General features: G+C 48.5%; 1 protein-coding gene across 8 annotated transcripts in view; it reads right to left on the bottom strand.

Annotated features, from left to right (window-relative positions):
* Nucleotides 1–8,381: 8,381 nt before the first annotated feature.
* FHOD3 (formin homology 2 domain containing 3) overlaps nucleotides 8,382–21,187 on the bottom strand; it is a 438,646-nt gene continuing 425,840 nt past the window's right edge. For all 8 annotated transcript variants that reach the window (XM_037033114.1, XM_037033132.1, XM_037033123.1 and 5 more), the window contains one exon: nucleotides 8,382–8,989. In XM_037033114.1, coding sequence (XP_036889009.1) covers nucleotides 8,907–8,989 — 83 coding nt within the window. In that variant the 3' untranslated portion in view covers nucleotides 8,382–8,906. The remainder of the gene's footprint in view (nucleotides 8,990–21,187) is intronic.

The following is a 21,187-nucleotide window of genomic DNA, read 5'->3' as shown; positions in this document are numbered from 1 at the left end:
GCATTAATTTTATCATCTTTATATTGTCTAATTCCAGTTCTAGCTGCAAACATAAAACACTTAACTCATGCAGAATCATCAAAATTACATAATTTGTATTTCATAGCTTATGTATACATATTGTGTGCACATGTATGCTTACCACAACCGTGGAAACACTGCATAAAATCAGCTCAAATGTTGTTATTTCACTTCTTGATATGTACACATTCTAGCAACACTTTCAGATTACTAATGAATAAGGAAGTTCTGGGGAGAAAAACTGAGCTCCCATACGTTTTTCTTTTCTGTGTCATCTTCAGCATCAGTAGTCGGCTAAAACAGAAAGTGACATGAGTAAGAAGAAGCAGGTTAGGGTCCCGAGCTTGTCCATGCTCCTTAGAATGCCATCGCCTGCCTTGTGCTCACATCAGTTCTGGTTCAAATAGAAAGCAAGGCCTTTGGGAGTTCTCAGTGCCCCCACTTACCCCATTTTATTCATAACATGCTGTAGGAGGCAGTTCTGCGTGGCGTGGGCCCAGCTCCCACTCGGAGATGCACAGGACCCATGCCCACAGATAGGTTCTCCCGTGGGGAATCAGGCCTGCAATGAGCCTAGGCCGCTTTGAGTCTTGCTTTTTGCTAAAAACTCCCTCGCCCGGACTTGAGGCAAACATTTACTACAAAATAACTTCCTAAAATCCACACTAAACCTTCCAAGGATGAGTGTAACAGGTTCAACCACTTTTGCCTTTTCATTTGCAAATATCCTTCTTCTGTGATGCGATTATCTATGTTGGCTCTTTTGTTTTCTATAAAAGGTAACCACCTAAAGCAACCTGTGCATAGTGAATGAGGACCATCATGTAATGTGCAGACAAACCCAATAAAGTCCAGTCATGGTAAGGGCAGAGGCTTTTGCTCCCCTTGAGAGAAAAGCCATGCTGTCCCTTTTCCTCCACAGGACTCGGTAGTCCATGTGACTGTCTCATTTCATCCATAATGACACAGACACTGCGGGCCAGTGTCCGCATCAACATGCTAACTTGTCCTCTGAATCTCGGAACATTCACATAAGGTGGGCCCACAGGAGTTCTGTGCTTGCAGGCTTCACGAAGGCTGTAAGTGAAAATGGACGGTGAGAACAGGAGACATACATCTCACACATTTCTCCTCAAGTGTATGCTCCTTCGCTTCATCAGACTTCATTTAAAAAACAAAAATTCAAAGATAAAATCTACCCAATAGTGACAGGAGTGTGCCCCCCGTAAAGCTGGCCCTGGTGACGGAGGAAGGAGCTCTCCCGGAGGACGGCCGCTGACAGAATGTGGGCTGAGTGGCTGCACAGGCAAAGACTCACCAGTGACATGGGTGTTTAGAAAGTAAAACAATTAAAATGGCAACAGGCTACACTATAAATCAACTGTCCCCCCAAAAGACTTGGCTGGAATCACAAAATGGGAAGAAGTGGCAGAAGGCCCCTGGAGAGAAGGGTGCGTTTTTGATAGCACCCAACGTCCATCACAGAATTCCCCTTTGAGGACAAACTCCCAAGGCTCAGAATTGCCTGGCCGGGGAGTGGACTCTGCTTGAAGTTCTTGATGGAGTAAATGGTAGCCTAAAGCAATCTTATGCACAACTTTCACACAAAAACCTATATGTAAAATGAATAAACACCAACAAAGTACATACAAAGGTGTGTTCTCAGATCTGGGCAAATAACCACAAGTAGCCACTAAACTCAAATTAAAAATTCTCCTTTGTCTACTCTAATTTCCAGTGTTCAGCAATCACACAGGTCTCATGCCTACCATGTTGAAGAGCGCGCGCACACACACACACACACACACATTTCCGGCTCCACAGAAAGTTCCACTGGGCAGCCCTCTCAGACCATCCTGCACTGTTTTTTCATTACAACTCAATTAATCTGCTGCAAAGCCTTTTCCCGCGATGTTACACTCAACAAAGAACAGAAACATTTACCTGATTTAAGACACGTTTCTTCAACACACCATTCTTTCCTACTTTATGTTTTTACAACTCCTGGCTTACAGGGAAAGTCAGGCATGAGATGAATCAGCACAATACTGCTCACCATGAGAAACTGGCCTCGTCCCGATCGCAGAGTGCACTGCATAGAGTCCGCACTCTGTCCACGCGGCAGTCAGAGTCACCAAAGCAGCTCGGCCTCTTGGCCTCCACACGTCTCTAGTGGCGAAAGCTGACAGAGATGAGCAGACAGGTTTGCATCTTAAAGCAGCTCATCTCCGCCCTCCTGAGGAGCAGGTGAACCTGGCTTTGAGGACATCTGAGCTCAGAAAGGGTCACTCAAGAAATGATAATTCTCACCTTGGCTGGTGTAGCTCAGTGGATGGAGTGCAGGCTGCGAACCAAAGGGTCGCAGGTTGGATTCCCAGTCACGACACATGCCTGGTTGTGGGACAGGTCCCCAGTGGGGTCCACACAAGAGGCAATCACACACTGATGTTTCTCTCCCTCTCTTCCTCCCTCCCTTCCCCTCTCTCTAAATAAACAAATAAAATCTTTTTAAAAAAGAAAAGAAATGACATTTCTCAAAGTACCAGATAGATACTCACTTCTTTTTTCCCACAGCATAAAGAGTGGCTAAGAATATCTTGTAGACCAACCAGGACAGGAACACAAACAGCCCTTAAAATAGTTCTAATCCAGCTAAGAGACCTCATCCCTCAAGCAAAAGCTGTACCGGACACACCACTAAGGACAAGGTTCATACAATGGAAAAGCAGCTTACCTTTCCCAAGTCTCCAGGTCCCAACTTTACACTTTAAACTTTATTCGTAAACGAAGTCATCCCTCGGGGACAGCTGGGTACAGATGGCTCCTGAGGGGCCTGCACTGACGAGTGCCTAGTGCTTCCCAAGGCACAGTCCCCACTGGTGGCTCCCGCCCACAGCGCTGCGGGCTCCAGAGCAGCGTTAGGATCCCAGAGTGGAGGCTTACCAAGCAAGTTAGTTAGAAACTGTTTTTCTTTAAAATTTGATCCTAAGACAGACTGCTGTGGCTCTAATTCCTGTCTTCACAACTCGGGTTTTAGGCCATTGAAAAAATGGGAAATCGCTTTCAATATTATAAAATCAATCAAAAATAGGAAGAATTCAATCAAGCACAAGACATTCAAAAATCGGCCTTACCAAAGTACTGAGACTGAGCCAATGAAGACCCTGGAATATATTTTTTTTAATCCTCATCCAAGGACATGTATTGATCTGAGAGAGGGAAATATCAATCGGTTGCCTCCCATACATGCCCTGCCTGGAGATCGAACCCACCCTGTTTGGTGCACAGTGGTGTTCCAACCAACTGAGCCACCTGGCCAGGGCTGAAGGCCTTGGATTTTCTGTGGGTTACACAATAAAAACTACCCTTATGTTGTCATGAAAAATACATTTGTTTATTAACACAAGTTTATAACATTTAATCCAACAGGGAACTTCTATATATATATGTTTATTTAGGAAGCTGTCTAAATTTGCACAACCCTGACCATTTCAGGGCAGTTTTTCTTCCCACAAGGGATGAGTTATTTTTTCATACCTGCTGAGAGGGGCTGCTGGATTAGAACCCTATTTCCTTCCACTGAGGATGGGTGAAGCTGGGAATGGACTCCCTTATTCCTTTGCTACCTCCAGTCTTTTGCCTCATCTTTGAATGAAGAGGGGCTCTGATGCTGATTGAATTGAAGAAGGGGCCTGATGTTAATTATTTGAGTCTACCCCTGGCTGCAANTTCAGGGCAGTTTTTCTTCCCACAAGGGATGAGTTATTTTTTCATACCTGCTGAGAGGGGCTGCTGGATTAGAACCCTATTTCCTTCCACTGAGGATGGGTGAAGCTGGGAATGGACTCCCTTATTCCTTTGCTACCTCCAGTCTTTTGCCTCATCTTTGAATGAAGAGGGGCTCTGATGCTGATTGAATTGAAGAAGGGGCCTGATGTTAGTTACTTGAGTCTACCCCTGGCTGCTATGTGCTGAGTCCCATAAAAAATGACCTTGTCTAAATCAGCGTATCACCAAGGACCCTTTTCTCAGGAACTGGATAAAGCATCTATGAAAACTTCCCCAGGCAGCCAGCTTAACTTACATGAAAGTTGGAGTTTACCAGAATATGATTATTCCATTGAGTACACAACCCACGTGTTTTTGGACAATGCAACTGCTTCATTCCTCAGCCCACTCCCTGCTCAGCAGCATCTGGCTGGACCCCCAGTGGACCCCCTCCCAGAGAGCAGTGCAGCTGCAACAGCGCTTTCAGGTGGACACTTAAGAGGCCAGGGCTCTCTCTACAGGGAAATGAGCTTTCTGGTTTATTTTCTGAAAGAGCAAAAGCCAATACCTCTGCCTAGCTGGGTCAGCCGAACTGTCCGAGCACTGCAATGCTATTACAAAGGAGCAGCGGGCACCTACTTACCTTGTGGTTGACGTAATGCATATGTATAACATGCTGTGCAGGTCCTCCATGGAATATCCTTTACATCTGACCCAAATCTGTTTCCTCCTAAACCAGGTAACCTAAAGTTTCTATCAAAAGGAATAGATGAAAATGTGCTAAATAGAAACTGGTTTTCCAGCTCCTCCAATGGGAGATGAGGAGGTGAGGGTGCTGGAATCTCTGAAGACCTGGGGGCCAGCACATGCAAGCCTCTCTTCCCCACTGGCCATGAGCAAGCAGCCTGCAGCACAGAGCCCTGGAGGTGCGGTGGGTCCGGCACCCACGGATCCTACATGGTCCTAATGAAGTGTGGTGTCACAGTCACCTGGTAATGGTCAGGATGTGCCGGACCATTCTCAGGTGTTGCATCCGATTATCCATCGAACTTATTTTCCTGCACATGTAAGTGCTCTACTTATAAATCATTAAACATTCCAGAAACAAGTCTTTGCTGCTGATCCAGTGGTTAGGAATAATTTCTAGGTCGACAGCTGAAATGGGGCTTGAATTACAAAATCATAAATCTGTACTTCAGGTGAATCATCTTTAAAATTCTTTTTAAAGATAGTAATTAAGTAGTGTGCATCAGAGAATATAGCCGCTTGGCCCTCCCTTGGTTTCTCGTCAGCAACCCCCATGATCTCTTGCCCTATCCTTTCACCCATCAGAGTGGGGATCATTGTCTCATCAAGTCACAAAGGACGGCTTTGAGCTTCTGAACCTTTCCTGCTTGTGCTGGATGTGGATGGACAGATGCGTGGGTGGATGAAGAGAATGTCAGTTATTAATAGCTGATGTGAAATTTGTGCGTAATTATCAACACTTATCAAGAGGAACTTGTATGGCGCTGCCCGTTGTACACACCCTGGCCCCAGGACTTGGCTTGGTCAAGGTGGGACTCACTGGCTCCCACCCACCAGGCCCCTCACGGATCAGTCTGCCCTGCATGTTTGGGCCAGAAACACAGCTGAGTGTCAAACTAACAAGCCATCTTAAACCAGTGAGACAAGCCAGGACATATCACTCCCTATATCATGTCCTTGGGGAAAGGTACTTAGCATATCTCATCCTCAGTGTCTTCCTATGCGAAATGAAAATGCAGAGTGGCTGTAAGGGTTATATAAAATAATACTTAACAAATGCCCACACAGAGATGCCTTTAATAAATACTTTAACTATTTAAAAAATCATCCAGGAAGTCCAATTTCCCCTCTCTGAATTGCCTAGCAAACACAACAGATTTTTCTACAAATTAGACTTTTTTAAAAAAACAAAATTGATGAGCTATTTTAACATTCTGGACCTTCACTACGGTCACAAAGATACTGTGTCCCTTATCCTAGGCAACTGGGTGCTTTTGATTGTTACTTGCCTCTGACCAAAGGCATACGTAGCTGCAAGTGGCTGATTCAATTGTAATTTTACTTGACAACCACCTCTCAGGGCCCCAGGTACGTTCCCTAAGGGGCAGGATCACGACTGCCCTTCTCCCAGGCGAGTCCCCCTGCCCCTGGCACAGGACACCTGCATCACAGGCCCTCAGGGCATATCTGTGACTGGTGTTATATTATTTTTCTAGAGCTTCCATAACACATTATCACAAATGGGGTGGCTTAAAACAACAGACATTTATTCTCTGATAGCTCTGGAGGCCAGAAGTTCAACATCAGTTTCAACAGTGTCACTGGACCAAAGTCAAAGTGTCACTGGGGCACTGCACCAGAGACTCCAGGGAGAGCTTGTTCCTTGCCTCCTCCCGAGTTCCAGTGGCCACTGGCATCCCTTGGCTTGTGGCCATGTCACTTTAGTCTCTGCCTCTGACTCCTAATTTCTCCTCCTCCTTCGTGTGTATCAAATCTCCTCTGCCTCTCTCTGACAAGGACACTTAGGATTGGATTAGGGCCCACCTACAAAATCCAGGATAACCTCCCCATGTCTAAGCCCTTAATTTAGTTGCATCTGCACAGACCCTTTCTTATAAAGTGACACAGAGGTTCCCACAGTTGGGACCTGCTATGGTTTGGGTGGCCCTTAACCACAGTGGTACCTAGGGACACCATGCCAGGACTGTGGACTCAGAAAGGGTGGACTTGGGAGCTGTGTACAGTGAGGCAGACACCTGCGGGTTAGGGGCTTGGAGACCAGGCCTCCGTGACCCCCACCTTCCCCCTCTGCACTGTGTTCAATTACGAACTTAGAAGAAAACAAAACAGGGTCTTCAGCGCTCCACGTCCCTGTGCAACCTGCCCTCTATCCCCAAATCCCTAAGTTATTTTTTAAATAGAAAAAAAATTCCTTAAGATTCCAGACAAACCCAAACCCAGGCATCTTTAACAGAAGAGCATTTGTCTTTCTTTACCAGGCACAAGAATATCTACAGTGATGATCAGCAAGATTAGAAAATAGCATCTCACAGGCGTAAGGTGCCTTTCACTTTAATGCTTCTCAAAGGTTCTTTAGAGAAATTTAACCTCCTGGGTCAAACAAGGCTAACAGAGGAAGCCAGAGTGAATGACAGTAAAGAGCGTGGCAATGAGCAACAGGAAAAATCCTACAGTTTCACTAAAAAGTACTAAACCAAGTTCCCAATAAAAAGAAACCCTGTTTACTTAGCTGTAACCAAGCAATTAGTTTAGCTTGCTGCTTACTCTAGACTTTAATTCTTAAAATAAAATTAACATTAGATTTATTCAGTCACTTCCTTCCAATTGTGACCTTTTGTTCTAAAGCAGTAATTCAGCAGAACACCTAAGGCCCCTATAAGGGCGTCAAAGTATATGTTCATTAAACTGCAGGAAAAACTCGACTTCCTTTTGTTTGTACATCATAATCCCCAGTGATACAGATTTTCTGTGTCTGTATTCAGTGCCAAGGCAAATAAACACTCACAAACCACTAAACCATATGCAGAATATTACATTATTTAGAACCATAAAGAAATAAACATTAATACCTAATTCCTTTTAAGAAAGTGATGAAATAAACTCAATTGTCTGTAACATACAGACCTAACTCTTGCAGGTCCCAGGCTCTCCTGGGGTGCTCACACTCATCATGCATTTCTTGACAAATGCCTGCTGGAAAGGCCTCCCATTGCTCAGTAAGGGAGGATGCAGAAGGGGACTGGGGGCACACAGTCACAGAGGCCTGTGGGGCGAATCTGTGCTCCTTGGCTGTTTAGACAATATAGCTGCATCTTGCCTAGAAAGCACACCCAGATTCAGCAATGCAGAGTCACTGAAAGTAAGGCCAAGGTGGAATCAGTGACGCAATGACCTTTCGACCCCCCACATACCTGCTGCAGCGGTTTTCCTTGCTCTGTTTTCAGAGGCAGAATTTCTTCACAGGGAGCCATGTGACCTTGGACCAAGTGACCTTCAGTGAAGGGCTCAGCTTCTACGTGGGCAGCGGCCACTTCGGCGTGGCTCTGCCATTGCTAAGAGCCCTGAGGGCACCTCCCACTCTGGACACCTGATGACCTGTACTGACTGCCAAGGACCACACGTGTCATTCTCTGTAGTTAAAAGGTTCAATTTCCATTTTGTTTTGGTGACTTGGTAAACTTTTTGAGAAAATGAATTTTTACATAAAGAGGTAAGTGCGTGAGTTGCAGAACGGTTCAGATCTTTGAAATGCTATTCTAATTTTTGCTTCCACATTTCAACAAAGCAAAACAAAGCATGCACATAAGGTTATTGCTACCTAGTCCTGCAACAAACCCCAATGCCTAATTCACCCGTAGTTACAAAGAGCATCTTGTCAGAGCTTCTCATCCTATTAAAAAAAAAAAACAAACCCACAGGGCTTGGAAACCGTTCTGAGCCGGGTCCTTCTGATGAATCTGAGAATAGGTTTTGCTGATCCAGAAGGAGGAAGCCTGTGGAGCTGTTTAAGGTCCTCCAGCCAAGAGAACAAAAGTTTCTGGTTATGACATTAAACTCTTTATTTAGTATTTGAAACATGGTGTACACGTATGAGTTCATATAAACATTTAGTACATCTAAAACCCACAACTGGAAAACAGTCTGTGCTTTCCTTCCTGTAGGACTTTGGAATTTACATCTGGGTATTTCGGTGTTGGGGAGAGACCCAGTCTGTGAATCTAATCCAATTGCCTCAAAATGACCACAATAACTGTGACAGAAGTGATTTGCTCCTTAAAAGGGCTGTTCCTTGCACAGAGAAGGCGTCACACTTTGGAACTACTACACCAGGTACCACAGAAACAAGAGGAACACGGCTGACACAATGAAGAAAGTACTCGAAGGCAGCTCCCACAGATCCGTGTCGGCGCACGGCGCGCAACACAGGAGCGCGGGTGAGGCGGAGAAACGGGCACTCCCTTTCAGAGCCTCCAGGTGTTCCCGTGGAGTCTCCCCGCCCCACGGGAGGGACTCTGTCCTGCAGGAGCACGCAGTCTGCTCAGGCACACTCCTCAGGGCGCCCATGGGTGTTACAGCTGCAACTCTGAGGTGCCCACCAGGCCCAGGGCTCTGGCTTCTTCTGGAGTCAGGCCGCTCTTCAGGGTCCGCCGCACTGCCGTGGAGCGAGCAGGTCACAAAGGGAAGAGAGGAGAAGGAGGTGTTAGCAGACAGGCACCAGGATTTTGGCCCAGCAGCCTTCGCTACCCCAGGGACTCCCAGGGGAGGAGTCACGGGGCTCACAGAGGCTAGGGCCCCGTCCTCCTGCTGCAGTGCCTTGGCCATCTATCTGCCAGGGCAGGAAAACTCTTGGGGCTGCAAGAAACTGACCTGAAAGGCCACAGGCACTGACCCGGAGAGCCGAGCGGAGGGGGCACCTTGTAAGGGAAGAAGGGAGAAGAGGCCCGTGCTTACAGAGTCTCCGAGACACAGGCGCAGGCTGCAGAAGTGCACAGGGCATGTGGAGAGCCCCGCCTATGACCAGCCCAAGTATTGGGTCAAAGGCAGGAAAGTGATCACAGGGCCTAAGAGAATGTGAGTTCCAGTGACACAGGTCAGGTGTAAGATAACCCCACAAAGGGGGACAGAACAAAGAACCCGTGGCCTGGGAGAGCAAGGTATTAAGAGAACCCAGGGCAGACGGACAGCAGTCAGGGTGAGTCTATGAGCATCGTGGGTCTCGGTCTCAACGCATTAAAGGGCCTCCAGTGAGAACGACCAGGGACTCCTTGCAGACTGGATGCCAAGTGGCGAACTGCCAACCTTCTGGGTGGATTTGGTGGATATTCTCTGCGAAACACACCAGGCTCAGGAAGGACCAATGACCCCTTCACTGGGGCTTACGACTGGCCCGTTGGAAGAACACTCATATTTCACTTAGTATTGGCTTCTGCATAGCCTAGCATTGTGGATTCTCCCATTGCTCAGGGTTGATCAGTTTTGATGTCCAAACAAAGGCTGGATAAGGGTGAATGAGGAGACAGCTGCCTCTTCCAAGGCAAGGCCCTTCCTTGGAAAGCTTGCCTAATTACATTCCCCTTAATTTATAAATTGTGTTTGGTGTATCCTATATGTAAGGTGGTACAGAGTTTGGGGTATGTCTTCTATTTTCAGAAAAGGCACGGTACAGATCTACCCTCCATACTAAATCCTAAATCAGCTGAAGTCCCTGAGATGATCAGAACCCAGAGAAAGTAAAGCTCACCCTTAGCATCTTCCCATCTCCCCTTGCCAGACCCAATTCCCCAAATCTGCTCTGTGCCCATGGACCTGTATTCTCTGAGGCCTCCCCAGAGGCCAGGGCCACACCTTATATGTCTCTAGGTGACACCCAACATTCCATGTCTCCCCGGCACCCCCTGGGGAAAAGCCCACTTAGCCTGTGGACAGAGGACCTGAGAGCCTCACACCCATGGCAGAATGAATACTGGCCCTCCACAGGGGCCAATATCTACTAATAAACAGTTTCTTCTCTCCCGGGAGTCAACACTTTGAACCAGGGCCAACACCTAATCCATCCACTGATCAATCAACAAATGCTCTATGGAGAACCGACTGCGTGCTCAGCACCTCACTGGAAGAACCAACATTGTGGAAGGCTCACAGACATCAAGTGTAGGTTTTCATAGAGATACAAAAACCTGTACATGCCCCCCACACATACTACTTCATTCCTGAGCCTAGTGCTGGGCCCCTGAGCCGCCCATCTGCAGCTGCTCCTGCACTAGCGCACCCTCCCCCACCCCCACCACTGGGCTCCCAGACTGAGTGTCTAACTCATGCAGACAGAATGCTTGGCTCCAGAGCCTTGGCTGGAGGCAGATCACATTTAACTGAGTAATGGAATTTGTTCTATGGGGCCGCAATAAAAATACTAGTTTGTAATATTCTTTTATGTCCTTTAAATACTCCTTCAAGTGTTTCTTGAAGAAAGATAATTTTAATGGCAGAAAAATAAGATAAAATATTTCTCATTCTTAACAAGGACTACGAGGACCTCTTACCCAAGACACGAAGTTCTGCCTGAAGACGTCCACGCCACCCTGGCAGGACATCTTAAATTTCACCAGCTGCAGAAGGCGGCACGGGCATGTGTCTCCAGACCACAGCCTTTGTGCCTTTAGGTGAACGTGCTTGGCCAAATGATGACAGAAGACTCCCTAAAATGCCCTTACCCATAAGGCATTTATTTATTCTTCTTCTTCTTTAAAGATTTTATTTATTTATTTTTAGAGGGGAAGGGAAGGAGAGAGGGAGAGAGAAATACCAATGTATGGTTGCTTCTCGTGGGTCCCCTGCTGGGAACTGGCCTGCAACCCAGGCATGTGCCCTGACTGGGAATCGAACCGTGGTTATTTGGTCCTCAGGCCCGAGCTCAATCCACTGAGCTAAACCAGCCAGGGCCCATAAGGCATTTAAAGCTCTGCTTTACCACTTCCGGTCACACACTGGCTTTACTCCTGTAACCGTAGTGTTTGGTTCAGGCAAATACTCGAGTAAGTACTCTGGCACCTTACAGCACATGCAATAACCTCCTAATAGATGTGGGCCTTGGGCCGGCCTCTCTGGGACAGGCTGAGAGAACAGAACAAAGGCGCTTCACCGGCCTTACTGCCTGACGACCCAGAGACCCTGCCTCTGGCATCATGGTCCCCTGGAAGTTTCCACGGGCCAGACCTCTTGGGACCTGCCTGCACACCTTCCGCATGGACTTACGTGTTCTCCGCTTCAAGGAAAACCAGTGTAGGCCAAGGTCCCTGTGCTCGCCAGATGTGTTCCTGAAAACTGAGTCTTCCTAGAAAAGTCTGTCCCGTCTACAGAACCCTACCTTCTGTAGGCCTCAAATTAATTCTCTTGCAACAAATACCATAATAAATATAACAACCCCGTAATAAACATGCATGTATTAGCCTCCCAAAAGAATCTGAATCCTTCCTTTGCGAAAGAGTTAATTGACATTACCACTTAAAGGAGGTGTGAAACGAAGTAATCAGTTGAAATCGGTTTTGTATCCCAATTCAAATTATACAGGGAAAGGTCTCTGTGGGTGTCCGCGCATCCATCTGCCTGCGCATCAGTTCACCCAGTCATTCAGCAAACGTTGCTCGAGCCAAGTATTGCCGTCAGGGAGACGGAGGGCTGACTGGGACATGCTGTGAAGAATTTGCAGACCCTGTCCAGACAGGGAGCTGGCTCTCACTCCCCAAAGCAAAGGAGGGCTGGGGACATAAGAGAATGAGGGGACCAGCACATGGAGTCTGGCGGAATGTGGGACCTGCACAGCAGAAACAAGTCTTCCATCACACAGAGAGGATTTCTCAAGTGCCAGGGGTAGTGGGGCTGGCTTACATCCGATAAGATAATGTCTGGGCCCCTCCCCACCCCCCGTTCCTGCTCCCCACTGCAATGCTCTGGCCCGAGCTCCCCAGCCTGTCACATGCGACTGCCTCCCCTCCCCGCGGCTGCTTCACAGAGCCCAGGCGGTGGCAATGTTTATCCCTGTCTGCCTCGCAGCTCCTCTGCAGACGGCGTGGGTCCCTTCGCTGGCACCACGGCCACTCTGCACCAGGCGCTGTGGCAGCTCTCACGCAGCAGGGACAGCAGTGGGATTTGACACAGGGGCGCCGCTGCGTCAACACGCAGCACAGGGTGACTGCGGACTCATACAAAACCTAAGTTGTTCTTCTCATTTCCCACCTCCCTTGGAAATGAAAACAAACTTCAATCCTACAAAGTGCTCTCACGTGACCTTTTGCTAACATGACTTGAATCTGAGAATAATGGCAATGGAGGCCAGTTTGCTGAGCCAGAACGTGGATTATTCCATTCAATCTTTGTCTAAAGCCTATGAAATGGTTATCTCCCCAATTAGTGAATAAATGGCAGAGATCGAGTCCCCCGCCTGAGCACACACAGGAAGTGGTGGAGAAGAAGTTGAGCCAGGCATTAGACTCAGCCCAGCCTGGAAACAGCCGTGCCCTGCCGAAGCCTGGGAGGGCACCGTCTGCCCATCTTCAATGGATGCAAAATGCACTGAGTTTTACTTCTAGGCCACAGAAATCCATTTTTTGCCTCCTTTCACCTTTGGCTCACTGGCAGATTGCTTTTCATTTTTTGCATGTAGTATCAAACAAGGGAAATAAGTTTTTTTTTGTAATTTCTAAGATTCTGAGGATTTTCTACCACATATATTGTGAGCGGTGTGTCTAAGATAAGATGGAGTAATATCGGAACTTCAAGGTCTTACACATGTGGGTCTTGTGGTTGGGAGGTAACTGGCCCTTCTGCTATTCAAACCTGTGCACTTATACACCCCCTGTTCCTCCAGGGCCCCGACTGCTGAGAGGGGGAAAATGCCGGGTCCAGGTGTGCCCTTTGGACTTAAATGTAGGAAATTGTTTTAAGGTATATAGTCCTTAGTGATTCAATGTTCAAATTTCTGTGAAGTTTTGGTTTCGGTCAAAGTCAATTATTTAACCTTCTGAGGGTTTTTTTATTTATTTCCACCCTGCATCTCTCTCTCTCTCTCTCTCTCTTGACTCATAAAATCCTATACATTAAAAGCACAGGTTTCCTAAACTGATGGGCATTCCCAACAAAATAGACCAGTACTTTTCAAAAGTGTCAAGGTCATGAAATGGCCTCCCAGGCAGGAGGAGACCCGATGCCGGAAGTGAGGCCCCGGGCGGGGTCACGGAGCAGAGAGAGGACTTTGGTGGGAAAACTGGCGGAAGCCGAATCAAGCCCCTCTGTGAAGAGGACTGTGCCGATGTTCATTTCTTAGGTTTGATAAACTGCCCTGTACTGTGCAAGGTGTTAACAGTAGGGCAACCTGGGGAACGGCTATAAGGCAACTCTGCGCTATTTTTGCAACATTTCTGTAAGTATAATCTTTTTCCAAATAAAAAGTTTAAAAAGTAAAACTTGAACTACAAGCCAAAGTTCTCAAACTTCACTGCATCCAGCTCGACTTCTTAGACTCAGCCTAGGCACACAGAACAAAGGTCTCACAGAGAGGCCCACAGGCTGCTTTTAACCTTCCCAGGAGAATCGAATGGCCAGCCAGGTTTGGGGTCCCTGACTTCAATCACTACCCTGTGACCAAGAGGCAGGGAGAGGTGGGCCCTCAGGAAGGCAGTGGCCCCTGTAGGGACAGGGCTGCAGCCTCCAAGCCCTGCGGGACCCCAAATTGAGTTCACTCATGCTGAGATTGATCTTGGAAATGCTTAAGGTATCAGGTGTTTCTTATCACCCCTACTCTTGCCACAGTCTTGGCTCCCTTCACACTTCCCTCCTGCCTCCCTGGCTACATTCACATGCAGGACTCCTCAATAATTGCTTTGGTGTCTAGGTAAGCACTGGCCAGAGAGCAATAGTTAAAATGCAAAAGCAGGCTGCCTCCTGTAAGTCCTGTGATGGGTGAGGGGAGGGAGAGGGTGGAGTGTGGCCTGAGAGAAAAGAAATTGAACAAGTTCTCCCATTGTTTTGGGGGGAGAAGCCACATGAACCTGGGGGGTCTACAGATAAGAAGGAAGGGTGGCTCAGGATCTCCAGACTCAGAGTTTTCAGCATTAATTCAAGTGTTGGGCAAGGGAGAACTGCCTTCCCCCTTCCTGGGGAGTCCAGGCCACCAGTCCTCCCTCTCACCACAATACTGGATGGTACCGGGCTGACAGTGCAGCCTGCGGGGCACAGGGGCGAGAGTGAAACCAGCAGAGAGCAGGTAAAACAAAAGGTGAGGGTGGGTCTGGGCTACCAGTTAAAGCAGCCGTGTGGAGGGGACAGTGGTGGGTGGGGTGGGGTGGAGGAGGGTAGCAGAGTGCTGACTGGGTAGGAGTGGTGTCTGTGCACAGGCTCTCCTGTGACTTCCGCACAGCGGCCCCCAAGTACTCTTGGGAAACAAGGCAGCTTCGCAGGCCCCCAGGTTCAGGTCCTTTGAGCAGCCACATCACAGAGCATGGAAGGAAAGAAGGGAGGGAGGAAGGGACGGAGGGCGGTGGGAACCTGTCACGGGTGCCTCACTTAACCCTTGCAACTGCCCTGGGAGGCTGGCACTGCTGACCTAACGGCATCGAAGAAGACGGGTTCAGCCCTGGCTGGAGTGGCTCAGTGGACTGAGCACCAGCCTGCTAGCTGGAGTTACAGTTTGATTCTTAGTCTAGGGCACATGCCTGGGTTGCAAGCCAGGTCCCCAGAAGGGGGCACGCGAGAGGCAACCACACAGTGATGCTTTTCTCCCTGTCTTTCTCCCTTCCTTCCCCTCCGTCTAGAAATTAAAAAAAAAAATCTTGAAAAAGAAAAAGAAGACAACGGGTTTAGTGAGGCCAAGTAATCATGGAGGACCCAGTCTCCTCCTCTGTTGCCTGAAACTCCAAGCTTGGAAATTGCTTTTGAACTTGGCAGCAAAGGCAACAGAAATACCACATAACCTTCTGGCGGTAAGGTGCTTGGCTTTCCAAAGCACTCTCAAGGGACTCGCCTGCTTTGCCCTCAGAACAGCTCTCAGAGGAGGAAAGACAGATGGGTACCTGATACACAGACAGATGCGGTAGAGAGCACCTGAGCCAGCCTTCTCTCAGTGAGCTAAGTTTCCAGTACGGGAGGGTGGGAGGGTGAATTATTTGAAAACAAAACAACCAGAAAGCTATTCAGTGCAGTGAAACTTCCAAAATTCTTCCTGTATCAGCTTTCTAACCCTGAGGCTTATGACTCAGCTTCTTGCCACATCAGAGTCCTGGCCTCTGGCATGGCCATGCTCTGGGGTAGGGGGCTGCTCCCACCCCCGTGGGCTCAGAAGCAAGGCCTATATACCTGTGTTGGACCTGCTCCCAGGGCCCTGGTACACACAGGTCTGTTTGCAGTTTTGATAGTGCCTGCTCTGGTTTGGGCCTCACTTCTCTCCCCAGTTCCCAGACTCTGATCGTGTCCCCATCACCCGCCTCCCACCTGCTCCTCCCAAGTCCCTTTCCTGCATCCACCCACCCCTGCCTCCAAGGCCCTCCCAATGCAGAGCAGGGGCTGCAAATGCCCCCCTCACCTTCCCATCTTTTGCTTCTAGGGAAAAGGTTTTGAGACCCACTACAGGCTTCAAGCACCCCCGGCAAATCAGAGCACTGTCAGCCCTGTCGTGTCCTGGCCCCTCCACGCCTGCAGCCTGAGGGGCCCTGGTGGTGGCACTCCGCCCAACACGCACAAAATGGAACGGCTCTCCATCTGGTGCTTTCATGGACTCATCTATTTATCTTCCTGTCCTGCGTCCTGTTCGCCTGGGTGGGCACCCTCAGCGGTGTTCAGCTGAGGGATCCGAGCGCTCTAATGAGTTCGAAGACTAATTAGGTGCTGAATAAACAGTAATGACTCTGGTGCTGAGGAGACAAAAGTTGGACCGAGGAGGCTTTAGTTCTTTCCAACACCTCGTTGTACTGTTTCCCGAGAGAATGTGTTTTAAAGCCTCTGGACTATCACTATTGTTGTCTTGACCTATAAGTATAAATATTATACAAATATAAAATTAAGGAAGAACATTGAACTAAAATGCAGAGAAAAATTTTTAAATGGGATTAGTGAGACAAGTCCTGGGTATTTTCAATGACTACTTTGGAAAAGTAGAGACAACGGAAGTAAACTGTGTACTGATCAGGTCTAGGGCTGAATCTAGTATTTTGTAAGACCTAAATCGTGTTTTCCCCAAAAGAGATTCAATCATTTTTTTCAGATTCAATCATTCTCTTTCTCCATGAAATTCGACTTAATACATAGCAGGGCACCCCTCCATATTTTGAAAGAGAAGTAAAATAAGGTTGTAGTTACATCAAATCCATGTAAAATATGCCACGTGCCCTTCGAGAGCATTGCCAAAGCTTCCGGAGAGACACAGAAGAGGAAGCCCTGGTGTGAGGGGATGAGACTCAGTTAGGACAGAAATCAGATCAGTTCTGCGTTCCTTTCCCAGTGGGCCCTGGAATGGAACTTCTGGCTCTGCCCACTGAGAAACATCCTGTAAGGGTGCCCGATCTTGCAATCCTAACTAGCTGAGAAACTGGTCCGTGACTTGTAGGTCACAACAAAGTGATCACGTCTTTAGAGAAATATAGCCCTGAGCCCCAAACCCCACAGTCAGGCCACAGGCAGGGCGCCAACTCTCCCTGGGAGGGAAACTCAGCAGAGAAGCGGCATCCGCCTCTCTCAACTATGGCAAGGCCCTGGGGAAAAGAGAAAAGGCGGACCAGGAGTCCCTAGTCCCCACTCTGTTCCGTGATCCTCTGGTCTGTGGCCACATGCAGGTAGCCAGCTGGGTGCAAACCCTCTTCTCAAGATGGGTCCAAGAGAAAAGGGCCCTGGGGAGGGGGTCTCCTCTCCATCCCAGCCACCAGGGCCCATCCTGCAGAATCATACCCATATACCTCCCATGCTGGTCAGCATCAGGGTTTTCTAGAAAAGGCCGACATCCCGGAGGTCTGAGAGGACGAACAGCCCTGGGACAACACACCTGCCCCGACATGATGAAAAGAAAAAGCCAAAGTAAAAAAATAAAAACAAAAAGCTTGGAGAACGGTCCCCTTCGGTCAGGTGCACCAGCCAACTGGAGAGGCGTGGCAAGACCCTGGGGGAGCACATGCGGTGTTGGATCAGCCCGTCCACAGGCTGGAGCCCAACCGGACAATTCGGAACCTTCCACTTAGAGACCCTAATGACAGCAGCTGTGACAGAGCCAAGGGAACCTGCAAATCAGTAANTCCGTGATCCTCTGGTCTGTGGCCACATGCAGGTAGCCAGCTGGGTGCAAACCCTCTTCTCAAGATGGGTCCAAGAGAAAAGGGCCCTGGGGAGGGGGTCTCCTCTCCATCCCAGCCACCAGGGCCCATCCTGCAGAATCATACCCATATACCTCCCATGCTGGTCAGCATCAGGGTTTTCTAGAAAAGGCCGACATCCCGGAGGTCTGAGAGGACAAACAGCCCTGGGACAACACACCTGCCCCGACATGATGAAAAGAAAAAGCCAAAGTAAAAAAATAAAAACAAAAAGCTTGGAGAACGGTCCCCTTCGGTCAGATGCACCAGCCAACTGGAGAGGCGTGGCAAGACCCTGGGGGAGCACATGCGGTGTTGGATCAGCCCGTCCACAGGCTGGAGCCCAACCGGACAATTCGGAACCTTCCACTTAGAGACCCTAATGACAGCAGCTGTGACAGAGCCAAGGGAACCTGCAAATCAGTAAAGATGTCCTTGCTATGTCCCAACTGGCTGCATTTGTTAGGCTTTAGCAGGACATTTGCTGTGCGTAGGCCTGGCCATCAGCACCAAACAGGAAAGCAGACATTTTCTCAGAGAATTCTCAAGCGGCTTGTAGGTCATAAATTCCTGGGTTATGGGATGGATTCTGTTTAGTTCCCTGCAATAGCTGGACTATTATTGTCTTTGGCCAAATGAGTTACAGCCCAGACATGTTGGTCATTCATTATCCGCTTGCCTTCCTACAATCATTAAAAACCATCAAATAAAATACAGTGTTGTCTCAGGGTGGGGCCCAAAAGGCCAAACTTCATGTTGATTTTGCAAATTATTTTTTTCTTATTCTTTTAACCTCTTGGGAAAAGCTGAAGTTTATCACCCTTTAAATGGAAATCAAAGTTAATTTCCCCTGTCTTAAATTTCTGTGGATTGTGCCATTGGTAATAAATTAAACCTGTCACAGATAAACATTTACATACATGGAGTGTTATATTTGTTGTAGTAACTGCATCACAGGATGAAATGTGTTTGGCTAAATAAAAAGAATATACGGCTGTTTTGCATAAGATTGGAATGGAAACAATACCGAAGGATATTATTCTATGTCAACAACAAAAACAGGCAAAACATAACTCTGGCCAGACCGAAGAGGAAAATTAATTACATCTGCGTGGTTGTCCCCATTAACATTACGCATCTCTGTAAGGACCTGGTCCTCTTTGGACTAGAAGGCAGGGTGGTGCTCTCTGCCGACACGTGTAACCTGCAGGAGGAGGGCAAACCCTGGGACCCTGGGGACTGGCCAGGCCACTGTTACATGCGGCCTCTTTTTCCTGGCCCAGACCTGCCCACCTTAGTGAGGGTACCCCCTGGTCTGGCATCCTTTCTCTACTCCTTCGGTTGCTGCCCCCCACCCTAATCACCACACACACGTGCTCTTCCCAGACCCTCCCAGGGGGGATTTCTGCACTGAGGTTCCTCGTTACAGCAAGACCAGGAGTGATCGGGTACAAGGGTTCTGCCATTGGGTTACCAGTTTTTTGAAATAACCAATAAGAGGGCAATAAAGGGCAAATACTGAAGGTATTCTACATTAGACCTTCACGAGCCTTTTATGAATTTCATTTAAAAATGAGACTTCTTATCATGAAGAAGTCTATTTCTGAAATAGAGTATTTCTGAAATAGTCTATTTCTTATCATGAAAAGGAGCAAGAGAAAAATAGACAAACAGAATGGACAAGCCATCCCCAAAAGAAGAGATTCAAATGGCAAGAGACTGAATTCAATCTTTCAGTGTACAAAGCAGAGTCAGTTAAAACCACAAGGAAACACCATTTCACCTCCTTCAGCCAGACCGAAAGGGGGTGCTGCTTCGGCCTGGAGCAACTGAGGTTCCCCTCACAGGGCTGGGAAAGTGCGGACCAGCCCGTCTTTGGAGAAGAGTTCGCCATGGAAGATGTGCACACCAGAGGCCCCTACAATTCCACCGCCGGCTTCATACCTGAGTGCTGCTCCACGTTACAGGGCCTGGGTGTCCCCTGGTTCACTGCAGAATCTCTCAATGTGCACTTCTCACCAGCCTCCAGGAGATTCCCATGGGGCGTGAGGACCCGCTCTATGCAACAAGCCTTGGCCACGTTCTCACACAGGAGCACTGGGAGACTGGCAAAGACTCCACAGCAGCACCAGAAAACAGCAAAATGTTGGGAAAGCTCAACGTAAAGGCCTCAGATACTGATGTTGGGGTTCATAAACATGTTCTTGAAGATGTGAAAAGCCAGTTCCCTTGTATGATAGTTTTCCATTTAAAAAATGGAGGGAATGTGCAGAGGACACACACAATGGAGGGAAAGCTCTCTTTCTAATGCCACTCACCCCCCAAGGGGCGGGGGCGGGGCCCAAGAGACTTGGACGGAGTCGGCCTCCGTGCAGTGCAGACCGCGCAATGCTCAACACCCTGTGGAAGTTTCCCGCGTGCGGCCGTGGCTGAGAGCCACAGCTCAGCAGCCTTGATACTTGAAGTGTGTACCCAGCCTCATCCAGGAGCGTGGCCAAAACAGGCTGTCAGCTACCCATCTTACTGAATGAAAATTGTATTCCACCCCCCCCCCCCCGCCACCCCCAACTCTGTAGTTTGAGAAGCCCTGCTTCCCTCTGGTGTAGTTGTCAAGTGTTACTTTCCTTTCTGGAGAAAACCTCTCCATCAGAGATGAAAACAGAACATATAAATGGAATGGCGTCCGAGTCGGCAGCCATTTGGTTTAGCGTTCTTTACCCTGGAAACAAGGGTGCCAACGGGTCACGCAGAATCACAGGATCTGAGTATGCAGCCCAAACCCCAATCACCTGCCACGTGAACCTCAAGGGGGGCACCACAGGGGCTCTCTGGGTCTAACTGAACCCCCTGCCTACTTGGAGTCACTCTCCTGTCACTTTTGGGAGTCAGGACATGAGGAGACAACCAGCCTTCCTTCCTGTGAAAAGTCATAAATCCCCTTCCTAGTTACCGCCCCTTATTCTAGGAAGCAGAGCCGGCAAAGACTCCAGCTGTCACCCGTGTGCCCAGCAGTGGGCCAAAGCTTGGGGGCTGAGCTCTCTCTTGTCACACGCAAGGGCCACAGCAAACGCAAGTGGTGTCAGAGGATTGGAGGACCCCTGCTTCTCCACTGAGAGTAGTCCCTACGAGACTTGGCACGGTGCCTCCAGAGGCAACTCCACACCTGCCACTTGGGGAAAAGAAAGCATCAGGCGACAACTAAAGGAGGAAATCAGTTGGTTTGATATAATTGAATCTTCTATTTGGTAGGAAAAGAAGAAAACAGACTAGTCAACTTAGGCTAACATGAAATATTCTAAGCATCCTAATAACCATAAAAGCACTGGTTTTCACCTTGAACACTGTCAAAGGCAGTAGCAAAGCCCTGAGGGAGCCATCTCCAACCCAGAACACAGCCCCTGATGCTGGGAGAGGGATAGAAATACAGCCTCCAGCAAAGCCCACCCAGGGCCGTACCTGACATGGGCCCCCCAAGCCCACCTCTGCACACCACAGACACATAGGGGCCTTTCAGACCTTCC

The sequence above is a fragment of the Sturnira hondurensis genome, unplaced genomic scaffold (genome assembly GCF_014824575.4).
Source record: "Sturnira hondurensis isolate 20B ecotype Veracruz unplaced genomic scaffold, ASM1482457v3 Scaffold0001872, whole genome shotgun sequence".
Classification (NCBI taxonomy): Eukaryota; Metazoa; Chordata; class Mammalia; order Chiroptera; family Phyllostomidae; genus Sturnira; species Sturnira hondurensis.
The sequence above is the reverse complement of the archived record's forward strand: the minus strand, read 5'-3'. Positions and strand labels throughout refer to the sequence as shown.